The following is a 21851-nucleotide window of genomic DNA, read 5'->3' as shown; positions in this document are numbered from 1 at the left end:
AGTTAGGTGGTCGGCCGGGGTTAAGTGCTGAGAGGGATGTGGCGTCGTACGTTAAGCGGGTGGAGTGGGTTTTCCGTGGGCCAGGGGGTATGGCGCTGGGCGCGGTCCAGGCGCTGACGGGCGCAGACGGGCTTACCTTTGGCGCACCTTCGGTGCACATATGGCGCGCCCGCTGAGCGTGAACGCTGCGCGCGGAAGCATCTGTCATAAGTGGATAGTGGAGGGGGGTGGGGCGAGGGAGGATCAGCTGGGAGGCGGGAGCGGGTGGAGTGGCGGGCTGGGAGGCAAACAAACAACAAAATGGCTGAAACAAAAACGAAACCAGGCGAATCACTCAGGCAATGCGATGTAGCGCTACGATATAGCGCTACGATGTGGCACACTTTAAATGCAACTAATGAAGCAGACTAGCGCAGTGCTACGATAACAATTTTGCACAATATGTATGCAGGCAATGTACACAGTCCTGCGCAGTAGTACTACACAATTTAAATGTAGTCAGTGTCCGGCGCAGTCCATTAGCAGGGAGAGAGAGGGAAGACTGTTTCAGAGATAAAGAGTTTGAAGTTGCCGACCTTTTGAAGTTTGTGTTGGAGGTATAGAGGACCAATTGTTTGGATCACCTTTTGGATCATGTAGAGAGGTTTAAAATGGATTCTTGTAGACAGTGGGAGCCAGTGAAAGGAGTCAGAGCCACTTTGGCCACGGTAGATTGGATTCCTTGTAGCCTTTTGACTAAGTTACCAAGTATACCCAGAACAAGCATTGGCATAGCCAGTATGCCTCGCCAGTGGGACCTGATAAGTGTCTAACTATGCAGTAGAATAGCTTTTTTTAGCCAGGCAGTTATGGCTATGTGGGTCACGGATGAGTAGGGGGCGGGAAGAAAGTCAACACAAAATACCAATAGAGTTGAGATCTTAGCCGATACTTGGCGATGTTGTTGCGATGTCACTGTAAATCGAGGGGCTCAAGTATCTTTCAACATCTCGCGTTGTTAGGCGCCCCGCCCTCTGATCCTTATATCCCGCACGACGCTGGTCTCGTTAAGATGGCTCTGAGCTCAAGCAGTGCCTGGTGGGACGCCTTCAAGTCTCTGCGCGACAGAGGGACGCGCTGCTCTTTTTAAGCGACAGCAACAACATGTATGACTTCAGCGACGAGGACTTGCTCGGTTTAGCGAGTAGTGGTGGTGACGGCGGCAGCGGCGCTCAGGCAGGAAAGCCCTCTCTTCTGATAATGACTCTTGAAAGCCTGCGCTCAGCCCTCCCCCTGCGAGTGCTGCACCTGTGTGTAATAGTGGTTGTGGAGCAATTTTCTTAGTAGGGGGACAACGGGCCATGGGAATACGGACAACGGGAGAGGGGCGGGAAGAAAGGTAACATGGATAACGGGGGCGGGAACAAAGGGAATATAACAGCTGGAGGGGGGCGGGAGAAAAGTGAACACCGACAATGGGAGGAGGCAGGAACGAAGGAATACAACAACGGGAAGGGGCATGAGCAAAGTAAAACACAACAGGGAATCATAAAACAAGCCAACGCAAAAGAAAAAGTAGCGCACTTACCAGAAGATATGGCTCGTATTGAAAGGATCCACGTAGCACAGGCGGTTGCCAGGGCGGGACAAAACTTTCCCTATCCGGGACAACATTACTCTATTCCCCAACTAAAACTATAGAATTTATGAAGGCGGACCAAGCATCCAAGAACAAGAGGAGGTCTTCATACTTCCCAGAGAGTACAACAGCCTCGCACAGCAACGCATGTGCGCTACCTCTCGGCTGGACCTAAAAAGGGCATTACTATAGAAGGATACCTGGACAGTTAAAGAGCGCAAGTGGTGTGGGAGATGCAGGTGGATGTTTCTTAGTAGCTTCAATGAAGAGAAACCGGTAGATGACCGTTTTGTCACTTGACTAGAGAAAGAAAAATGTATTAAAGAAATGGGAAATATGCCACAGAGATTCTAAATATAATTAGCTGCATCAACAATATTCCAATTTCTAGGGCTGGAACTGAATGTCGAAACAAAAATCCCTAAGAGTATTCAACGCTAACCAAGCCAGGAAATTACTAAATTCCTGTTTAAAATTGAAATAGACCACGTCCAATATTTCCATGATCAGACAAAGCAGGAGCAGTAAACCCAAAGACACAAGAGATAGCCAACATGTTAAAACATTCTATACTGAAGTATTTAAAAAAAATATAAAAAGTTGCAGTAGATTGCAAAAAATGCCTAGCAAATCTTAACCTTCCCTTGCTCACTTATTTAAAGAGGAACACGCTTAATTCCCCCAATTAAGACTGAGGAAGTATTTTAAGTATTTAAAAGTGTACAGACTGGCAAAGCACCAGGCATGGAGGGTTTTATTGCTCGATTTTACAAAACCTTTTGGAAAAGCATACATGTCCCCCTGTGGCTGGGTCCAAACGAGGTGGAAAAGTGAGCAAAAGAACAATGAGTTTGAGTGCTACATTGAGCTATTGCCAGTGGTTAGACTTATTGCAAGCTTTCTCCCATCACCTTTGTGTATTAAAATATTTAGGTATATAATTTAATAATGTCTAAGAATCCAAAGCCGCAATGAAGAAAAGACCTTACAAATGTATCTAATTTTGCTGAAAAGATGGCCCCCCCACATCGAAATTTCATTGCTGATGGGAAGAATTTAAATGATAAAAATGATGGCAACATCAGTAGTTAACTGTCATTAACATGATACTGACCAGCATGTGCTTTTAAACTACTTTTAATAGAAGAAAAATAAATGCTACTTCCTGCAAAAAAATGAAATCTTACCTAACCGCTTTCCCTTTCAAGCAGGAAGCCCTTTAATTCTTGTCAGATATGTTTTACCAACCACTCTGGCTGGAAATTTAGAACCCTTTTAGAGAATCTCTATTTAATGCCCTATCTCACCATCCATAAACTTACACCGGCTCTCTCGAAACAAATTAGGGACACAGAGTATTCCCAATTGAGAACTGATTCAAAACTAAAGATTAGAATGAAAAATGTCAACCTTGCATCAGTATGGCTAAAGAAAACTTTTAGAATACAGGACTACCTTAATATGGGAAAACTGGATATCAAAAGGAATCCACTGGATTAAACACCTGGAATCAAAAAAGTGTCCCTTCCTCATTTAACAAACTTTAAAATATTTTCTCTTTGCACAACATCAAATTCTACACCTTTTTTAAATAAAAGATCTCCATCTCTAAACAAAAAGATATTGATGCAGATCATTCCCTTTCCACCTTAATCTCAAAACATCTTAGAGTAAATCCTATAGATTCAAAAATATATGCTATGCTCTGCCAGTAGGCCACAACATTACTAGCACACACTGCAACTGAATGGAAAGCCAGATTGCATACGAACCAATCTGGACATACAGACTGCCCCCAGATCTAGATAATGCTGTTCAAAAACAGGATGATTCCCTTCTTGGCTCAAACGGAATTGGTGGTCCTATGTAGGGCATTCTGGACACCAACCTGCCTATACCAGCTCCAATTAGATAGAATGGAATAGGTGCTGGAACTGTAACAAAGACTTAAAGCATTGCTCACATATTCTTTCACTGTTCTTTATTGAATTTATTCTGATACCTACATCTTTTTCATTTTTTAAGGCATGCCTTCCCCAAAAATATTTTCTTCACTGTGCTGGGTAAAACACCAAGCTCTTCTCCACCCAAACTGAACGATCCTGCTCTCCTGTTGATATTTATTTACATTCAAAACAATGCTATACAACTGGAAAAACCTGAATAACATAAATCCACACATGGTGAGAAGTGGTGGACCTTCATCAGAATTGCAGACATTATAATACTTCAAAAATCCATTTTACTATCTTCTAAACATCCTATATTGGGAATGTGCCTTGCAAAAATGAAACGTCCATAAACCTCAAAATACTCCACAACTCCTTAATCGAACCACCTTGTGGTAGTCTTCATTTCCACTCTATCTAATCACTCCTCTTTGGAATTTAGCAGCACAATAACAACGTATGTATTGAATGTCATACTTTGTTTCACTTCTATTTAGTCCTCGGCCTTCAGAACTTGATCATCAAAGTTTACTAATGTTCTCTTTACAGATTGTGCTTTGCTTGATTGTTACTACTGTTTATCGCCCAAGTCTTCCTCCTTGTAGTGGATATGACCATGTTTTCATATGCCATTTTGTAATGTTAACTTAATGTTTGCCTTTATTCCTTTCTTTTCTTATGGTCTTAACATTGTTGTGTTTAGTTAAGCTTATAAAACATTCTGAAATAAAAACAATCCTATTTCTGTCAAGGAAAAAACAGCAAAAATGCGACCCAGTTAATGAAAACTCATCAATGTTCAGGTTAACTGCTGAGTAGATTACATATGTATTTATTGGGCAATGCCAAGGAATGTGCCTTAAAGTACCAAGGAAGGTATGTCTTGTCTTTCATTTGTTTAATATCTGTGTATTTGTTGCCAGCTATCAGTTGAAGGAGATAGACATTTAGAAAAACATAATCTCCAATCAAAACTTGAAAAATTGGATGTGCTTGAACATGAATACGCAAACCTGACCACAATGCAAGCTGTAGCTGAGGTAAGTGATTGTATGTTGTTAACTCTTTTGAAATCTTGATATCTCACTGTGATTAGCAGTAAGAAACGTTATCCAGACAAATAGGTTTAATCTATGATCTATGGCCTTATAACTACATTTCAGTCATCCTGTCACGTGTCTTTATGTACAAATGGCAAACTAATGCAAGCTAAAATTGTTCTACCTGAATTAATTTTGACCAGGGAATTCTATCCGAGTTGCTTGGGCTGACAACATTTCCATTATCCTTCCAATGTCTATGTCCGTTTTATAAAATATTTGCTGTATGCGAAGCTAATACAAAACTAATATAAAATTACTAAAAACAAAAGAGAAAGAAATACAGTATACAATTTGAATAATAATGTACAAATCATTAAACACAGTTCATATTTCTTCAATTTATCACAAAGTACAAGGTTCAGTGTAGAGTATTGTCACAATAGATCCCTTTCACCTGCAGAGTTCACAGGTTCCATCTTGTCCCACTTACTTTCAATGCCTATATGGGGTGCTTGTATCTACTCACTGACAACCGCATCAAAAGTCACCAATGCACCAACAACACATTACTGTATGTGTAAATCTTATTTGTTTCACCCAATCAATAGCCAAGACATTGCCTGCTATGTATCCATACCTGGGTGTTCAGAACTTAACTAATATTCACCCCCCACTAAAACAGAATTCGAATTCTTCACCTAGAACAATAAGTAGAGAACAGGAATGTTCGAGACGTGTGCTGTAGATACACATGCTTTGCAGAAGTCCAGGATCTAGTGTTGGGCTCGTATGATTACAAGTTGCTTTTATTCCAAGAACTTTTCTTTGAGTCACGAGGCTGTGTGACTCCTCCTCTTGGTAAAACTGTGCATGGTCATCTACGCCCTCTTCAGATTGTTTTTTTCCGCCGACGGGTTTGGGTGTAGAATTTCGCGCTCCGGTTAGTCTCCTTCGACAGTATTGTCTCGATCGCCATCTTATTACTGCCAGTACTTGGAACCTATGTAGCATATTTCGGCTCTTTTCCTCTGCCCGAAGGCTGCGCATTGTCGGGCAAAGCTTCTCCATTTCAAGCGCTCTTAGAGAATTACATGCTAATGAAACACACTCAGTTCCATTTCTGTCCAAAGTGCCACTCCAAATACCCTCACACTGACCAAAATCTTGTTTGTAACTTATGCATCTTGCCCGAACATCGAGAAGACCACTGTGAGGCCTGTGAGTCGTTTCGGTCCAAAAAACTCTTAGGGATCCACGTGCTAGAAGGCTCAAATCGCAGCGCAAACAAATGGACGATGTCTCCAACATATTTGCCTGCCAAGCGGAGGACGAATAAGCTTCAGCAGCACAGGAGTCACTTTCCATCCATGATTCCGAATCAGAGTCTCAATCAGAAGAGGACTAGGCCACTCTTCAGCCAGCCCAGAAGCACCGTACTGTGAGTACTTCTACACCTGTTCCGAAGCCCAAATCATCAGTTCCCACAGAAAAAACTGCTCATGGACCGCCACTGCACAGAAGCCATGGCGCACACTATAAACATGAATGAAGCCGCGCCATCCGTCTCGGCACTGAAAGTTCAGCTTAAAGTAGGGGCCTCTACATCTATTCCATCTGTGACCACAACATCCGGGGCTTCGGTCTCTGCACCAAAAAAAAGACTTATTTCGGAACGGAATGTTTCTCTATCGTAGACAAAGCTTCCACCACAAAAACACTTTGTTTTCAACCCGAAATCTCCTCCGGAGCAAATCCTCTAGCAATTACATCAAAAGTTCGATCTGAAACAAAAAACACTACAAATTCAGCAAGGAATCAAGAAAATAATGGTACAGTCACGAAAAGAACATAGTCCTAAGAAGCAGTTGAGTTTCGAGGCAGCTTTGGGCACTCCTGTTCAACCCCTAAAGAAGAAGAGAAAGGATGCTGTAACGAGTTGATTTCATATTTACATTCCCACTTCACCTGCACCACAAACATCACATCCACCACCTACTCCACCACCTCACTCACCACAGTTGTCTGAATCAGTTAACATATCTCCTCAGTCAACAGTAGGGGACGCTCAAGATATACCAGATGATACACAACCAGGAGATCCCTGGGATGATTATAATATTGACCCGCACACTAACACTGATCCTGATTTATATCCCAGGCGTCGATCACCACCGGATAATGCATCTGCTTATCAGGATCTAATGGCAAGAGCAGCCACATTCCATCAGTTGCCTCTATATAAAGGCATTTTTTAGACTGTCTACTGCACAAAAAGGGGGCACAATATTTACCATTGAGAACGGATCCTGTGCACACGCACGTATGGTTAATAGTCCCAGTATAGTTCCTGGGTTCTTTGCTCATAAAGAGTGAAATACTTCGAAAAAAGGAAGCAAGGAATGTCAATGATTTGTGTGAATAAAGTTTTTTATAAGTCAAACAATGGACAGTACAGTAAGGAGGTAACCAGCCGACACGTGTTTCATCACACCGTGAAGGAGGTGTAACTCATCAGGGCTGTAGGGCTACACGTTGGGTGGAATCTTGTTGATAAGACGCGGTGGAGAAACAACTCCGACCGCAAATGCACAGGCGGTGAAACCGCCAAGGAGAAGTAGCTCGGGTCGGCAAGGGTAGCAGGGCCAGTGGCGTCCTGAAAACCGGCTGAGCATGGAGCGGAGCGCACGCAATAAGTGCGAATGGCGGGGTAAGGAAAGTATCCTGGTATATTTACCATTGTCCAAAGGCATGACACTTTACTTTGATGACATTTTTAAACACCCAGTCAAAGTAAGGATAATTATTCCACACATTGAAAAAAAATACAAAGCACTACCATCAGACCCCATTTCTATTAGAGGTCAATTAAACCCAGACTCTTTAGGGGTGTAAGGGAAAGCGCTAACTCCCAAACAACGGCAGATGCACCACCGCAGGAGAAAGAATCCAAACTCTTGGATGCCTCTGGGAAAAAAGTTATGGCACAAGCAGCTAATCATTGGCGTGTAGTCAAGTTTTGCTTGGAAGGTATGACAGCGCCCACTGGGACAAAATGGGGGTGCTTCTCCAATACCTCCTAGAGAAGTACAGAAAAAGAGGTCAGGAAATTGTCAATGAATGCAAGCTTATCTCCAACAATTCCATTAATTGTGTACTAGATGCAGCTGACACTGCTGCTTGGGGTATAAATTCCAGTGTTCTAATATGCCGGCATTCATGGTTAAGGGTATAAGGATTCAAACCTGATGTACAACAAACCATATTAAACCTCCTGTTCGATAAAGAACATCTTTTCAGCCCTCAAATCGACACAGCCCTTGAGAAAACGAAGGACACTTAGGTAGCAAAATCAATAGGAGCTATCCAAACTAACAACTACTGGGGTTTCCTTCATAGGCCCAATTACAAAAATGGGGCGCAAGAATAGCTACCACAAATACCTCTGCGTCACAATATAAAAATCGGGGACAAACCTCAAAAACAACCTTCGCCAGAAGTTCTTACAGAGGGAACAATTTTAAAGGAAGAGGAGATGAAACAATACCTGTTCCTCAAATGGCAATACCAAACAATGACTTCTTTACCTTTACCCCACACCAGCTAATACGTGTAGGGTGTATCTTCAACTGTTTCTAAAAAAAAAATGAAATTCAATTACAAGAAGACCATTGGGTCTTAGACATTATCCACATGGTGTTTGTCTGGAGCTCATAACAACTCCTCCAAATAGCCCACCTCCCAAACACAAACTATCCATACAAATCAAATCCTTCTGCAACTAGAGATAACAGTTCTGTTGCAAAATGGAGCAATAGAACCAGTTCCGCAATCACAGGATAGGAGCATATTCACTATACTTCCTTAATCCCCTCCTGAATCTCTTTGAGCCAGGGCGTGGTTCCACCGGCCTGGAAACATATGGTCATTCCCCTTATTAAGAAGCCTGGTCTAGATCCCGAGGTCCTGGCCAATTATAGACCCATTTCTCTCCTTCCTGCATTGGCTAAAATTCTGGAGAAGCACGTGCACAATGTGCTTTCTAATTTTTTGGACTCACCCGATCTGCTCCATTCCACTCAATCGGGCTTTCGCCCTAATCTTAGCACTGAGACGGCGCTGCTGGAGGTGTCCGAAGCCATCAAGGAGACGCTGGACTCGGGTGGCAGAGCCATGCTGATAATGCTTGACTTGTCGGCGGCCTTCAACACCATCCCCCATGAGGGTCTGCTCGTCAGACTTCATGAGATCGGTCTGAGGGGGACGGTGCTTAGTTGGTTTACATCTTTTCTGGCCGGCCGCCGACAAACGGTCTGGGCCTCCTTCAGCTCTGCTGAGATGCCGCCATTGGGAGTCGGAGTCCCGCAGGGCTCTGTGTTGAGCCCGACTCACTTTAACATCTTTATGACCCCTCTGGCGGCCCTGGCTGAGACTTTCGGGGCCCAGATCGTATCCTACGCCGATGACACCCAGCTGCTCTTTACCTGTCGGAAAGGAGAGGATTTTGATGGATTTTGATGGAGAGAGTATCCGTGAGTGCCTTTGGGCTGTTTTCAAATGGCTCCAACTGAACAGCCTCAAGTGCAACTCAGATAAATCGGAGGTGCTCTTCTTCGGTTGTCAATCCGATCCGGACTGGCAGGTATGGTGGCCTGCTGACATGTCTCCCCCGGTGCGGTCATCTCTGTTAGCTAAGAATTTAGGGATCAAAATTGACAATGGCCTGACTTTAAGATCTCAGATCCTTGACCTTACTGGCACCTGTTTTGGTCTTCTCCGCATGCTTCGGAAGTTTTTCCCTTTGCTTTCTGAGGACCACAGGAGGAGTACGGTACAGGCCTTGCATAGCGCTCCATTCTCAGTGTGGCTTTTGTTGGCTGAGACGCTCGCAACGTTTGTTTACCAGACAGCCATTTTGTTGATTTGCTGACCGTCCCTGACCCTCCCTGGACCTCGCTCCCGCCTCCCTGCTGCCCCTCCCACGCTCCGCCCCCTCCACCATCCATATATAACTAATGCATCAGCGCGCAGCGTTCACGCGCAGTGTTTCGCGCCCCAGTTGCGCCGAAGGTGCGCCAAAGGTAAGCCCGTCTACGCCCGTCCGCGCCTGGACCGCGCCCGGACCGCGCCCAGCGCCAGACACCCTGATCCACGCAATGCCCAGCCCTCCCGCATTACGTACGACGCCACCACCCTCATAGCCCTAAACCCCGGCCGTCACCCCAACTGCGCCCAAGCCGCTCCTGGACTCACCCATGGACCCTTCTCATGTAACTCCTGCAAGTTCGAAGGCACCAAGAACAACTCCTCATCCACGAACACACAACAGCTAGCTGATTCCAACCACCTAAAATGCATCCTGCTCAACACCCGCTCAATCCACAGACACGCCATCGACCTCTGGAACCTACTTGACACCACCTCTCCCGACGTCGCCTTCCTAACAGAAACGTGGATGAACGCCTCATCAGCCCCAGACATCACCATTGCCATCCCGGAAGAATACAAGATCATCCGTAAGGACCGCACCGACCAAACAGGAGGAGGCATCGCTATCATCCACAAGAACTCCATCCGCATCTCAACCAGCTCAGACATCAACCTTACCAGCGCCGAACACCTTCACTTCCAGATCCACACCGATCCCAAAACCACACTCAGAGGCACCCTACTCTACCGACCTCCAGGATCCCGCGCACAATTCAGCGACGACATCACCGACTTTATCACCCCACACGCCCTCCCCTCCGAGGAATACATTCTACTGGGAGACCTCAGCTTTCACCTGGAAAATAGCAATGACAGCAACGCCACCACCCTTCTGGACAATCTCGCCAACCTCGGACTCAAACAACTTGTTAATACCCCCACCCACATCGCAGGTCACACACTCGACCCTATCTTCACCTCCAGCAAACATGTCTCCTTCAGTCACACCACAGTTCTCCATTGGACGGACCACAGCTGCGTTCACTTTACCTACAACAAGACCACAACTCACAACCATCCTCAACCTACTCTACGAAGAAACTGGAACAAAATCACCATCGACCAGATCTCCTCATCGCTGCTTCAAAATCCCCTTGTCCACTCCTCAAACCCCGACCAAGCAGCCATTAACCTCACCCAATGGCTATCCAACAGCGCCGACATCCTTGCACCGTTGAAAAAACGTCAAACCAAACGAGGCAGCAAAATCGCCTCCTGGTTCAACGATGATCTTAAGAAATCGAAGAAACTCTGTCGCTCCCTCGAGAAGGCCTGGAAAAAAGACCCAAACACCAGCACCAGGGACGCCTTCAAAAACGCCACCCGCACTCACCACCAACTGATCCGGACTGCAAAGAAAGCCGCATTCAGAAACCGACTAGATAACAACGCCCACAACAGCAAGGAATTATTCAATATCGTCAAAGAGTTTACCAACCCCTCAGCCAACTCAAACGACATCACCCCCTCTCAAGCCCTTTGCGACTCCCTAGCTTCGTTCTTCCACAACAAAATCGCAGACATCCACAAAAGCTTCGACAACCAATCCGGAGACCAACCCACCCAACCCTCTGCAGGACCTTCACCCCCCTTGAACACCCTTAATGACTGGAACCCAATCTCCACTGAAGACACCATCCCCCTGATGAACTCCATCCACTCTGAATCCCCCACAGACCCATGCCCTCACCACATCTTCAACAAAGCTGACTCCATCATAGCACCACACCTCCGAGACGTCATCAACTGCTCCCTCAACTCCGCCACCTTCCCAGAAAGTTGGAAACACGCCGAACTTAGCGCCCTTCTGAAAAAACCCACAGCTGACCCCACCGAACTCAAAAACTACCGACCCATCTCGCTCCTTCCATTCCCAGCCAAAGTCATCGAGAAAGCTGTCAACAACCAACTCGCAGCCTTCCTCGAAACCAACAAATCCCTCGACCCCTCACAGTCCGGCTTCCGAGCCAAACACAGCACGGAGACCGCCCTCATCGCTGCAACAGACGACATTCGAACTCTACTGGACAATGGAGACACAGTCGCCCTCATCCTCCTCGACCTTTCCGCAGCCTTCGACACAGTCTGCCATAGCACCCTTCTACAGCGCCTCAGAAACATCGGAATCCAAGGAAAAGCACTGGAATGGATCACCTTGTTCCTCACCGGAAGAACCCAGAGAGTCCGCCTCCCACCATTCAAGTCAGAGGCCACTGAAGTCATCTGCGGCGTACCACAAGGATCCTCACTTAGCCCCACCCTCTTCAATGTATACATGAGCAACCATCGCCCGCCAACACAACCTCAACATCATCTCCTACGCTGATGACACCCAACTGATCCTCTCACTCACCAAAGACCCTAACACCGCCAAAACCAACCTACATGAAGGAATGAAAGAAGTAGCCGAGTGGATGAAGCATAGCCGTCTGAAACTTAACTCAGACAAAACCGAAGTCCTTATCTTAGGAACCTCCCCCTCCGCCTGGGATGACTCCTGGTGGCCAGAGGCCCTTGGAAAAGCACCCATCCCGACGGATCACGCACGGAACCTGGGCGTCATCCTAGACTCCTCACTCTCGATGTCCAGACAGGTCAGCGCCGTCTCATCTTCTTGCTTCAATATTCTTCGCATGCTCAAAAAAACATTTCGCTGGATCCCCACCGAAACCAGAAAAACGGTCACCCATGCACTGGTCACAAGCCGTCTGGACTACGGAAACACCCTTTACGCCGGTACCACCGCAAAACTCCAGAAAAAACTCCAACGCATCCAGAACGCTTCAGCCAGACTCATACTAGACATTCCGCGTACAGACCACATCTCCAGTCACCTGAAAAAACTCCACTGGCTCCCCGTCAATAAGAGGATTACTTTCCGCCTCCTAACCCACGCACACAAAGCACTTTACGAACTTGGACCCGATTGCCTCAACACACGACTCTCCTTCTACACCCCCTCCCGCCAGCTACGCTCCTCCAACCAAGCCCTTGCTACCGTACCTCGCATCAATAAAACCACCATGGGAGGTAGATCCTTCTCCTACCTGGCTGCTAAAACCTGGAACTCACTCCCCACTCACCTTCGTCTCACTCGGAACCACCCAGCATTCAGAAAGCAACTTAAAACTTGGATATTTGATAAGTAATTCCCCTCCCTTCCTCAAGCGCCTTGAGACCCTCTGGGTATGTAGCGCGCTATATAAATCCTTTGACTTTGACTTTGATCGGTTCAAGACTGGACTATTTCAACGTCCTATATCTTGGCCTGCCGGAATATCTCCTGCAACGGATGCAGGTGGTCCAGAACGCAGCAGCGCGTGCCATTTTTGGCCTGCATAGGCGAGTCAGAGTTTCTGGCTTGTTGCAGTCTCTTCACTGGCTGCCTATCCGGAAGCGGATAGTTTTCAAAGCCTTAACTCTTGCTCACAAGGCTCTTTATGCCGCAGGGGCTAAATACCTTCAAAGGAGGCTCGTCTTCTATCGCCCTTCACGTTCTCTGAGATCAGAGTCGATGTTTCTTGCCACTGTTCCTCGTGTGAGGAAGGCCCGTATTGGAGGTCGTTCCTTTATGTCCCGGGCCCCACAGCTTTGGAACTCTCTGCCCCTGACATTTCGCAGTACCTCAAATTTGTTGGCTTTCAGGAAGGGCCTGAAAACTTGGCTTTTTGCTTCCTAGATTTCTTCATTCTGCTGTCCCTGTTCTCCTTTAATCTGTGTGTTGTGTTTGTCTTTTCAGTCTGTCAATAAAGCGCCGGGACACTCTTTTGAGTAGCCGAGCGCTATAAAAGACACAAATAACATAACCTAACATAATCCCCAAAAAGATGTACCCTCTGGCCCATTCTAGATCTCAGACCACTAAATCATTATATAATGCAGAACATTTCTATAGGGTTACTCTACAAGAGATCATCCCTTTATTCGAAAAAAGGGGACTTCATAGCAACCTTAGATCTAAAGGACACCTATTTTCATATACCAATTCATCTTGCACACAGGAAGTATCTCATATTTTACTTTCTAGGAAAACATGATCAATTTAAGTTTCTCTCCTTTGCCATAACCACTGCACCAAGAGTATTCACAACATGTTGGCAGTTGTAGCAGCACATCTAAGCAGTACAAATATTTGTCTTTCCTTATCTAGACGACTGGCTAATCAAAGCAAACACATTCAATCTTTGCAAACAAAACACTCAAAAGACCCTAAAATTACCACATCAACTAGGGTTTACCGTCAACCTACAAAAATCTCTTCTACAAGAAGCAGCTACTCAGTCGTATCTAGGGGCCATGCTCAACACCACTTTACCATTAGCATACACAGACATAATACACAGCATAATAACATTGAACAGTTTCAAATAGGAACTCACACTCCTGCATTAACATTTATCAGACTTCTATGCATGATGGCATGTTGTATTCATATAGTCCCACATGCCAATCTAAATATGAGACCTCTACATCAAAGTTTCTCTCAACGATTGAACTCTATCACTGGGTCAACTTCACAATCTAGTATTGGTAAACAGCTGCACATATCACTCTCTGCAATGATGGAATCCACAGAATCCATCCAAAGGGCAGCCGTTTCAGGACCCAGTTCACCAAATAGTTTTAACAGATGCTTCCCTGATAGGGGGGGGAGCACATCTACACAACCCCACTATTCAGGGAATGTGGGACTCCAAACAGAAACCTCTCCATATCAATCACCTAGAGCTGCGAAAATGACTGAGCATGCTGCAGGGCCCCGATAGAAGTTGTTGCCCACGTTCTATTTGCTTGTACAGCATATAACATCCCGAGGGCTAAGTGGCTAAAAGCATTGTGCCGGCATCTGGGCACACAGAACTATTGCGTTGCACTGCGCATCCTTAGGTCTGATCCCAGACCCTTTTTCGCATGTTGTGTGGCAAAGTTTATTGGTCATGGATGCATGTTTCTTGGCACGAATAGCACATCACACTACGGAACTACGTTGATACGCAATCACTTAAGGGCTCAAAGGCTGCTTATTTTAGTTTTCAAATTGTATGCCAGTTAAATGCACTCTATGTCCTTATTTTTTAACCTTATGTGCTGCTACCTTAAGGAGGGTTGGAACATTTTATTAGGTCTGATGGGGGCTGCAACCTAAGCCTACCCAAGATGAATTGCCACGCAGTCCCTCACTTTCTGTTTTTATTGTATTTAATGTATGTTCTTACTGATATGATGTGTATTAACTTCTCAACCAGCTGATCTTGGTAACTGCACTTTACACCAAGGGCACAACAGTGCACCTGGATGGATCTCTTGTATATATTATTTTTATTATGCTGCTGTTTGATATGCTTATTTTGTATTTACCTCTTAAAATGTATTTTATGCTTTTATGACACTAGTTGTCGAAATAAAGCTTTTGCAAACAAACTAAAAACAAACCTAGAGTTGCAAGCTGTTCATCTAACAATTAGAGCCTTTATAATTTACCTACAGCCAAAAGTTGTCCTGATTCGAACAGACAATGTGACAACTATGTATTATTTATAAAAAACAGTGGGGAGGCACACTCTCTCCAATTAGCTCACTTAGGGTAAAAAATATGGAAGTTAGCCATATACCACAACATTCAACAGCTAGCAGAATATGTCCCAGGGACAAGCAATCTCATTATGAATTCTCTTAGCAGAACGCAACAACAGGTCCATGAATTGGAGATTTACCGCAATGTTCTTCAATAGTGGGGTTTCCCAGCAATAGAACTGTTTACAACAAAATAAAACACGAAATGCCCATACTTCGCAAGCAGATATAGGCACCATCAATTCAAGGGCAATGCTCTATGGATATATTGGTCAGGGATATTTGCACGCAATTTTCCAACTCTCCCACTAAATCCATTAGTGGCCAAGAAACTCAGATAGACATCTCTCACCATGATACTAATAGCTCCAACATGGACTTTTCAACCATGGTTTTCAACACTCTTGGAGATGTCTCTAGTCCCAGATGAGAAGCTTCGCCCCAACCTGGACCTTTTCTAAAAAGACAATGGTCCCTAGACAGTATGGATAATGAAAGGTAATGAATATAGAACAAGAATCGTTTTTATATTGTCTGTCCAGCCGAACAGTGTTTAATAACAAGTATATTTGTATAATCATTAATCCATGTAGTATCAAGTGGGACACTGCCGTGTCTAACTACCACACAAGGACAATCTTGACATACATAGGGAGTGTCGGTTTAGGCAAGAAGGAGAAGTCTGCATACAGATCACATTTGGCAGACTGGTAATGCATAAATACACTATGTGATTTTTCATTTATAATATAGTCAAGCATATAGTACAGGGTGTCGACGGCGTTTCGATCCTTATTAAAATAGTAGGATCATCTTCAGGACATAGTAATTCATGCCTTAAGTACAATTCTAACAATGTTTTAAAATCAAGCCCAAAATAAGGTTAGAAAAACAATTGAGGGAGTGAGAGGGGAAAAAAGAGGAGAAATATACACAAGGAATTAATTAGTTTACAGGGGGATATACATATAAACAACTAATAGGCATGTTAAGACCGTTTATTTCATATAATTTGTGACAATTATTACAATGTGGTGCTGAGTGCCGCAGTACGTAAAGGTGTAGAATGGTTTAAACATGATGAAGCCAAATGCATGGGTCGGTTAAGTAGTGGAAATGCTAACAGGAGGACCGCTGCTCTAAACCAATTGCTGTTCTGGTGAGGTAACCCTAATGGTAGTGATTATTTGCACAAGGGACAAGGGGTGACAGGACCGTAGTACGTGGTGCTTCGTGGGTCAGTGAAGTAAGGCTAACAAGAGAAGCGCTGCTCTTGAACCAATAGACCTTACTGTTCTCATGAGGTAACCATGAGGGTAGTGAATGACCAAGCAAGGAACGAAAAGAGTGACAGCGATGCGTACTGCATAACCGGCATAATTCCAGCGAGGGTGGAACAGGGACCATCGGTGTTAGTGCCTAGAGCGAAGGTGTGGGAAATTAGATTCAGGAGTCGGTGGTATGCGTGAGCCGACGGGTCGCAGGGATAAGGCTTACCTCTCCCAGTGTGCTGGAGGCGAATTCCTGATTTAATGGGAGAAGGGCAGCCGCGGTCAAATGCCGGAGACTGCGAGGGAACCTAGTGGGTTAAGGAAGGCGGATTAGGCGACCCAAGGGGGATATCCAAGGAACAGGATTAAGCCATAAGGACTCGAGCATTTACCTTAGTAGGTGCAGTGGCTTGATCCTCAATGGGGTCCAGTGGTGAGCGCGAGGCAGTGCTCGGATAGATCTGAGTGAACGGGCGGCTGGGCGGCAATTTCTACGAAGTATGGGTCATGTGACAGACGTCACGTGATCGTAAGGGGGCGAACGGATTGTGATTACAGTTAGTTACAAGGCCATTTTAGAATGTGCAATAAGTCCCAGTGGGGCAGTGCAGAAGGGTAAAAACCGCCGAAATTGAAGGGATTTGTTGTGCGTTAATTATTGTGGAATAGGTGGAATTAACACCATCGATGCTAGTGTTATTTTCCTCCTGTGCTGATTTATCTTGATTCCCATTGTTCATGACGAGCTCAGCTCGTCATGAGTGTATGGAGGTGTACATCATGACGAACTGAGCTCGTCATGAGCGTCAAAGGAGTTAAGGACATGGGAGAACAGTATATACATATTGGAGGCACTCTATGAATGCCATCAAGGTTACATATGTGAAGGGAATTAGAGCTTCCCATAATGAGACCAGAGCCTGCAAGGGATCAACCAGTCAGTTATATTGGAGTCTTACACTTGAATTATTACACTTAAAGATTCATATTAAGGAAGTCCAATCCTCCAGGTGATTAAGTCCAGTGTGGATACTTTTGGTCCTAAGTATCCATTTTAGTTTTTCCTTGTTTAGGAGTGCACTGAGGTCGCCACCCCTAGATGGAATTTTGATTAGGTCAATGATAGTCCATTGTAGGTCCAGTTCACTGTGGCCTTTTTCTGCGAAATTCCTCCTAGAATTCCGCCTACCCCAGCATTTAATTTACACATTGTCTTAACAAGACTAATGGGTCCTCCTTTTGAACCATTACACCCTTGTCAATTGCAGTACCTTTCATGGAAACTTGCTTTTTTAATTGCTATTACTTCCCTTAGAAGAGTCAGTGAAATTCAGGCGTTAACTCTTGAAGAACTTTTCTTTCAACCACATTGTGATAGAGTAGTGCTCAGAACTAACCCAAAATTCCTACCAAAAGTGGTTTCGAATTTTCATATTTATCAGTCTATTGATTTACCGGTTTTCCCCCCGCAGGCTTTCAGTTGCAGAAAGGGCATTACACACACTAGATATAACAAGCATTGGCATAGCCATTAGGTCTTGTCTTTGGGACCTTATAAGTGTTTAGTTCTCCAGCACAATATACTTGGTGCAACAACATCAAGTGTTGCATGGCTAAACACTTATAAGGTCCCAAAGGCGAGACCTATTGGCTATGCCGATGCTTGTTTGAAGTGTGAACGTCTGACCCATGCTGGTATTCACACACATCTTTGCAGGAAGGCAGCGTTATCACTGGAGTTGAACCGTGTTACCCGTATAGCAGTCTCTCTAACCCCATGACCCCAAGCCTTTTCAACCCAAGGTGCTAGATAGGGCAACAGTAATTTATCGAATTAGAAGGCAAGACTGTTATGTCTGATTAGCATTCTCACAGTTCCACTCAATTAGAACTCTCAAAAATAGATAAAAATGCTGTCTAATACTAGGATTTTTAACAATAAAGAAGTAAAATGCATATACATTCGTCAAATACTTGCCTGAAATTCAGACTTCTCTTGAACATGAGCAGATGAAAAGTGCATGGCTTTTAACTGCCCCCATGTCATGGTAATCTCTTTTAGCCAACTCTGGTTGTTCAGCCAACAGCTGCATGTACGTTGGACAGTGTGTACAGACTTGCATGCCCCAAGTATTGCTGGTTGTTTTGACTGTTTTTGGTTTGTGTGGTTAAATGAGAAAAACTGGACTGGGTAAAAGTTACTGAGTATATGTGTTTATATTTACCTGACATTACTCTTCCCCCCCCCCCCCTCCCTCCACCCCCACACACACACACACCTGTAAAACAACGAGTACTGTACATTATGGAGATTGCAAGACAATACACAATACTGGGCGCCAAATAGTCATTGCCATTTTTGAATTATATAATAACACCACATCACTATGGAATTGCTTTTCACTTATTTACAATCATAGACACTGAGATAACAAGCACATCACCAAAGCCTAGATTAAAAACCTAATCCCACGCGCCAGCTACCAATTCGGTAGGCTACATTTCATGACATGGGACCTGTTGACAGCTACTAAAGTAAGAACCCGTATATTCTAAACTTGCAGGGCAGGGGGGAAAAAAACAAAAAGAACATAGTAGGTAACAAGATGACCAGTTTTTACTTTGGTTCAATTTACCAGTCCGGCCCAAAATCAGTCAAGTTAAATGCATCAAAGACTATTGATTATCACCCCAGTCCAGTACAGGCATTTAAAATGTCTTTTCATTGGATTTGTGTACCTCCAAGTAGCCTGTCAGAAAACAAATAAAACGTTTTGTCGGGCAGAATGGACAAGAGTTGTTTTCTACAATGGTTCTCTTAAGTAGTGTAAATAAGCGATCAGGAAGTTCTTAATGTGACTAATTGCTTCTATAGTTTCCCATGCCGTCCTGCGGCCAAAGATCAAAATAATGGATGTTTAGATTTGTGCTTGAGTCAATAGGTTGGAAGATTAGGTTCGGACAACAGTTCGGATGGACTTGCCAATTTGTAGTGCAGCAGACACTCGATGGACAAGGAAGAGAACACCCACTGAGCTGTGACCCGCTGCTTTGAAGCTTCTTTTCATTTATGCACAAAGTAGCAGCACTTCTCCCACACAAAGAAGTGCTGTTACTGAAAAGGGGCAAACATGAGATGTGCACATACTGACAGGAATCCAGCTTGCCCACTTAATGCACAACCTACTATCTCTTTTCACACAATGCACATGCATGCACTGCAGGATTGTAGTAGTACATGTGGCAAGTTTCCCTGTGCTAAAAACCCAAGAAGGAATACATTAAGGATCACTATCTCAATCATTTTATTATTATATTGATGGAAAATAAACATCATTCCCAGGTTTTAAAATTCTCTACGCGTAATTCCCCAATGCGTGCTTTTCTTGGATGCAACTCGGAGAACGATCCCAGTGACATCCCGCACCCTGCAGGGTATCCTAGAATGAGGTCACAGCCCCCTTGCCTTTCTGTACCTTTGTGCGGCACCGGCCGACCGTGTCCGTTGCAGCAGTCATCCCTGGCTCCGCTCTGCTTCTGCCAGGGATGACTGCTGGAAGCTTCGGGGTCAGGGTTGCAGCCCAGGTTCCAGATAGCGCCTTCTCCCGGTCTGTGACGGCCACAACTCGGAAGGTGTCCATGCTGCCGAACGTGTGGGGAGGGGGGAACGTGCGGTGTCTCACCGGGGGTGAGCTTACCGTGGTGTCATCACTACATATGGGCCATTGAGAGCGGGAGCCTCGCCCCTTTCATTAGTGATGGTGGTAGGCATGAGATAACAGACCCACACACCCCACTTTTAAAACTACCACTGCCGTTATATGCAAAGGGTTGAGATGACACTCTGGTGCGTAAATGATGCCTGAGAGTGGAAGGGAGATGTGCTGCCCCTGCCCCCAACACTGACGGAGGTAGGCATGACTGGGCTGTTGACCTGCATTAAAGGTACCAGACAGCCACAAGCACAGACATGAATGACCCCTGCATTTCAGGTGCCTGATAATGGAAGGTTTAGCGTGCCAGGCACTTCGTGCAGGTGAGATAAGAAGGTAGACACTAATGCACTATACGTACTCAATTGGATGCGTGTTTAGGGCAGAACCCAACCATCTCTCTCGCATCAGCGGTGTGGGAACGACAACTGACACGAGATGACACACCCGGCTGCATTAGTATTCCTGGATGGTGCTAACCACCCCTGCCCCCAGACTGCTTGGGTAAGTGAAATGCAATTGCTAAGTGTGATGGTGGCGGGTGTGAGATGGCATGCCCCTGGGCAGAGATGCTCCCGCTGCAGGTCCCAAGCACACACTACACTCCTCCCGAACCAGGCCTCTGCCTTGCCTTCGACTGTAACCAACTTCAAATACTGAAGGCAGGGAGTGGCAATGGGACATCTAGCTAGCACTGATTGGCAGACAATGCAGCAACACTAGTGCGGGTGGGCGACTGTCCTGCCCCTTTCATCCTGCGATTGGTTGAAATTAAGGGCCCTGCCCGGAAAATCCAGCTCAGTCAGCCGGAAGAAAACGCCCCTTGCCCCGGGAGAAACTGCAATGCTGCTCCAGAAGTGGTGAGTGAACCGTTGCCTGCCGATGGACTGATGTTTTAGTTTAGGTGCGTTCGATAGTTCTACTTGTTTCGAAGAAGGGTGTTTTCTGACACTGAAGGTTGAATCCCTGAATAGCGCGGTCGGTGTCCAGTGTCTCGCCCTTCCTCGGATAGGGCAGACCGAAGCACTTGCGTACATTCGCTCCGCCTTGTAATACGACGGTGCTACTGTTTTACCCTGACGATTCTTTTTAGTTTGGACATGTTGTGTCAAATAGTTCCTAAACTCGAAAGAGAAAACCATCAGCTTTGCGGCATGGGGCGATTACAGAATCTTGCCCAAGAAGGAACAGTTATCAGTTGACTCTGTGTGACTCTATTGAGTTTGAACGCGGCGCCGCTTCACGAACACCGCACTCTGTTTCTGTATATATTTCTTAACTTCAACACTGAGCGCGGTGTCCTTGAAGGGGGCGCTGCGCTCAGTGCTAAAGTTAATAACTATATCACTAAAACGAGCGCAGTGTCCGTGAAGCGGCGCCTTGCTCAGTTTCAAAGTTAAAACATAGTGCTGTTAAAGTAAAACAAGCTTGCGCCTGGCGCAAGTAGGAGGTGGGGAGGGGGGGGGGAGTGCGGCCGAGAGCAGCAGCTTTTCCCTTGCAGGAGCGAGTGCGATAATTGCAAACACATGGTGCCGCTCGCTCCCACAAAGGAATCGCCAAACGTGCACGCGTTGGCATTCAAAGCAATGCAACGCGTGCATGTTTTTGTATGCAAAGCTGTGCCGATGACTAAAGGTCTTTTTCCTATGCAGTGCATGCACGCTGCGTAGGCAAGACCTAAAAAAGGGCACTGTTTG

The 21851-nt window shown here is 45.4% G+C and overlaps 1 protein-coding gene across 3 annotated transcripts in view; it reads left to right on the top strand.

Moving 5' to 3' along the window:
* Positions 1 to 21851, top strand: part of CEP57 (centrosomal protein 57) — a 595025-nt gene that overhangs the window by 293882 nt on the left and 279292 nt on the right. For all 3 annotated transcript variants that reach the window (XM_086935295.1, XM_086935296.1, XM_086935294.1), the window contains exon 5: positions 4491 to 4607. In XM_086935295.1, the coding sequence (XP_086791421.1) occupies positions 4491 to 4607 (117 nt within the window). The remainder of the gene's footprint in view (positions 1 to 4490; positions 4608 to 21851) is intronic.

Source organism: Lissotriton vulgaris, chromosome 8 (genome assembly GCF_964263255.1).
Source record: "Lissotriton vulgaris chromosome 8, aLisVul1.2, whole genome shotgun sequence".
NCBI lineage: Eukaryota > Metazoa > Chordata > Amphibia > Caudata > Salamandridae > Lissotriton > Lissotriton vulgaris.
This window is presented reverse-complemented; position numbering and strand designations above follow the sequence as displayed.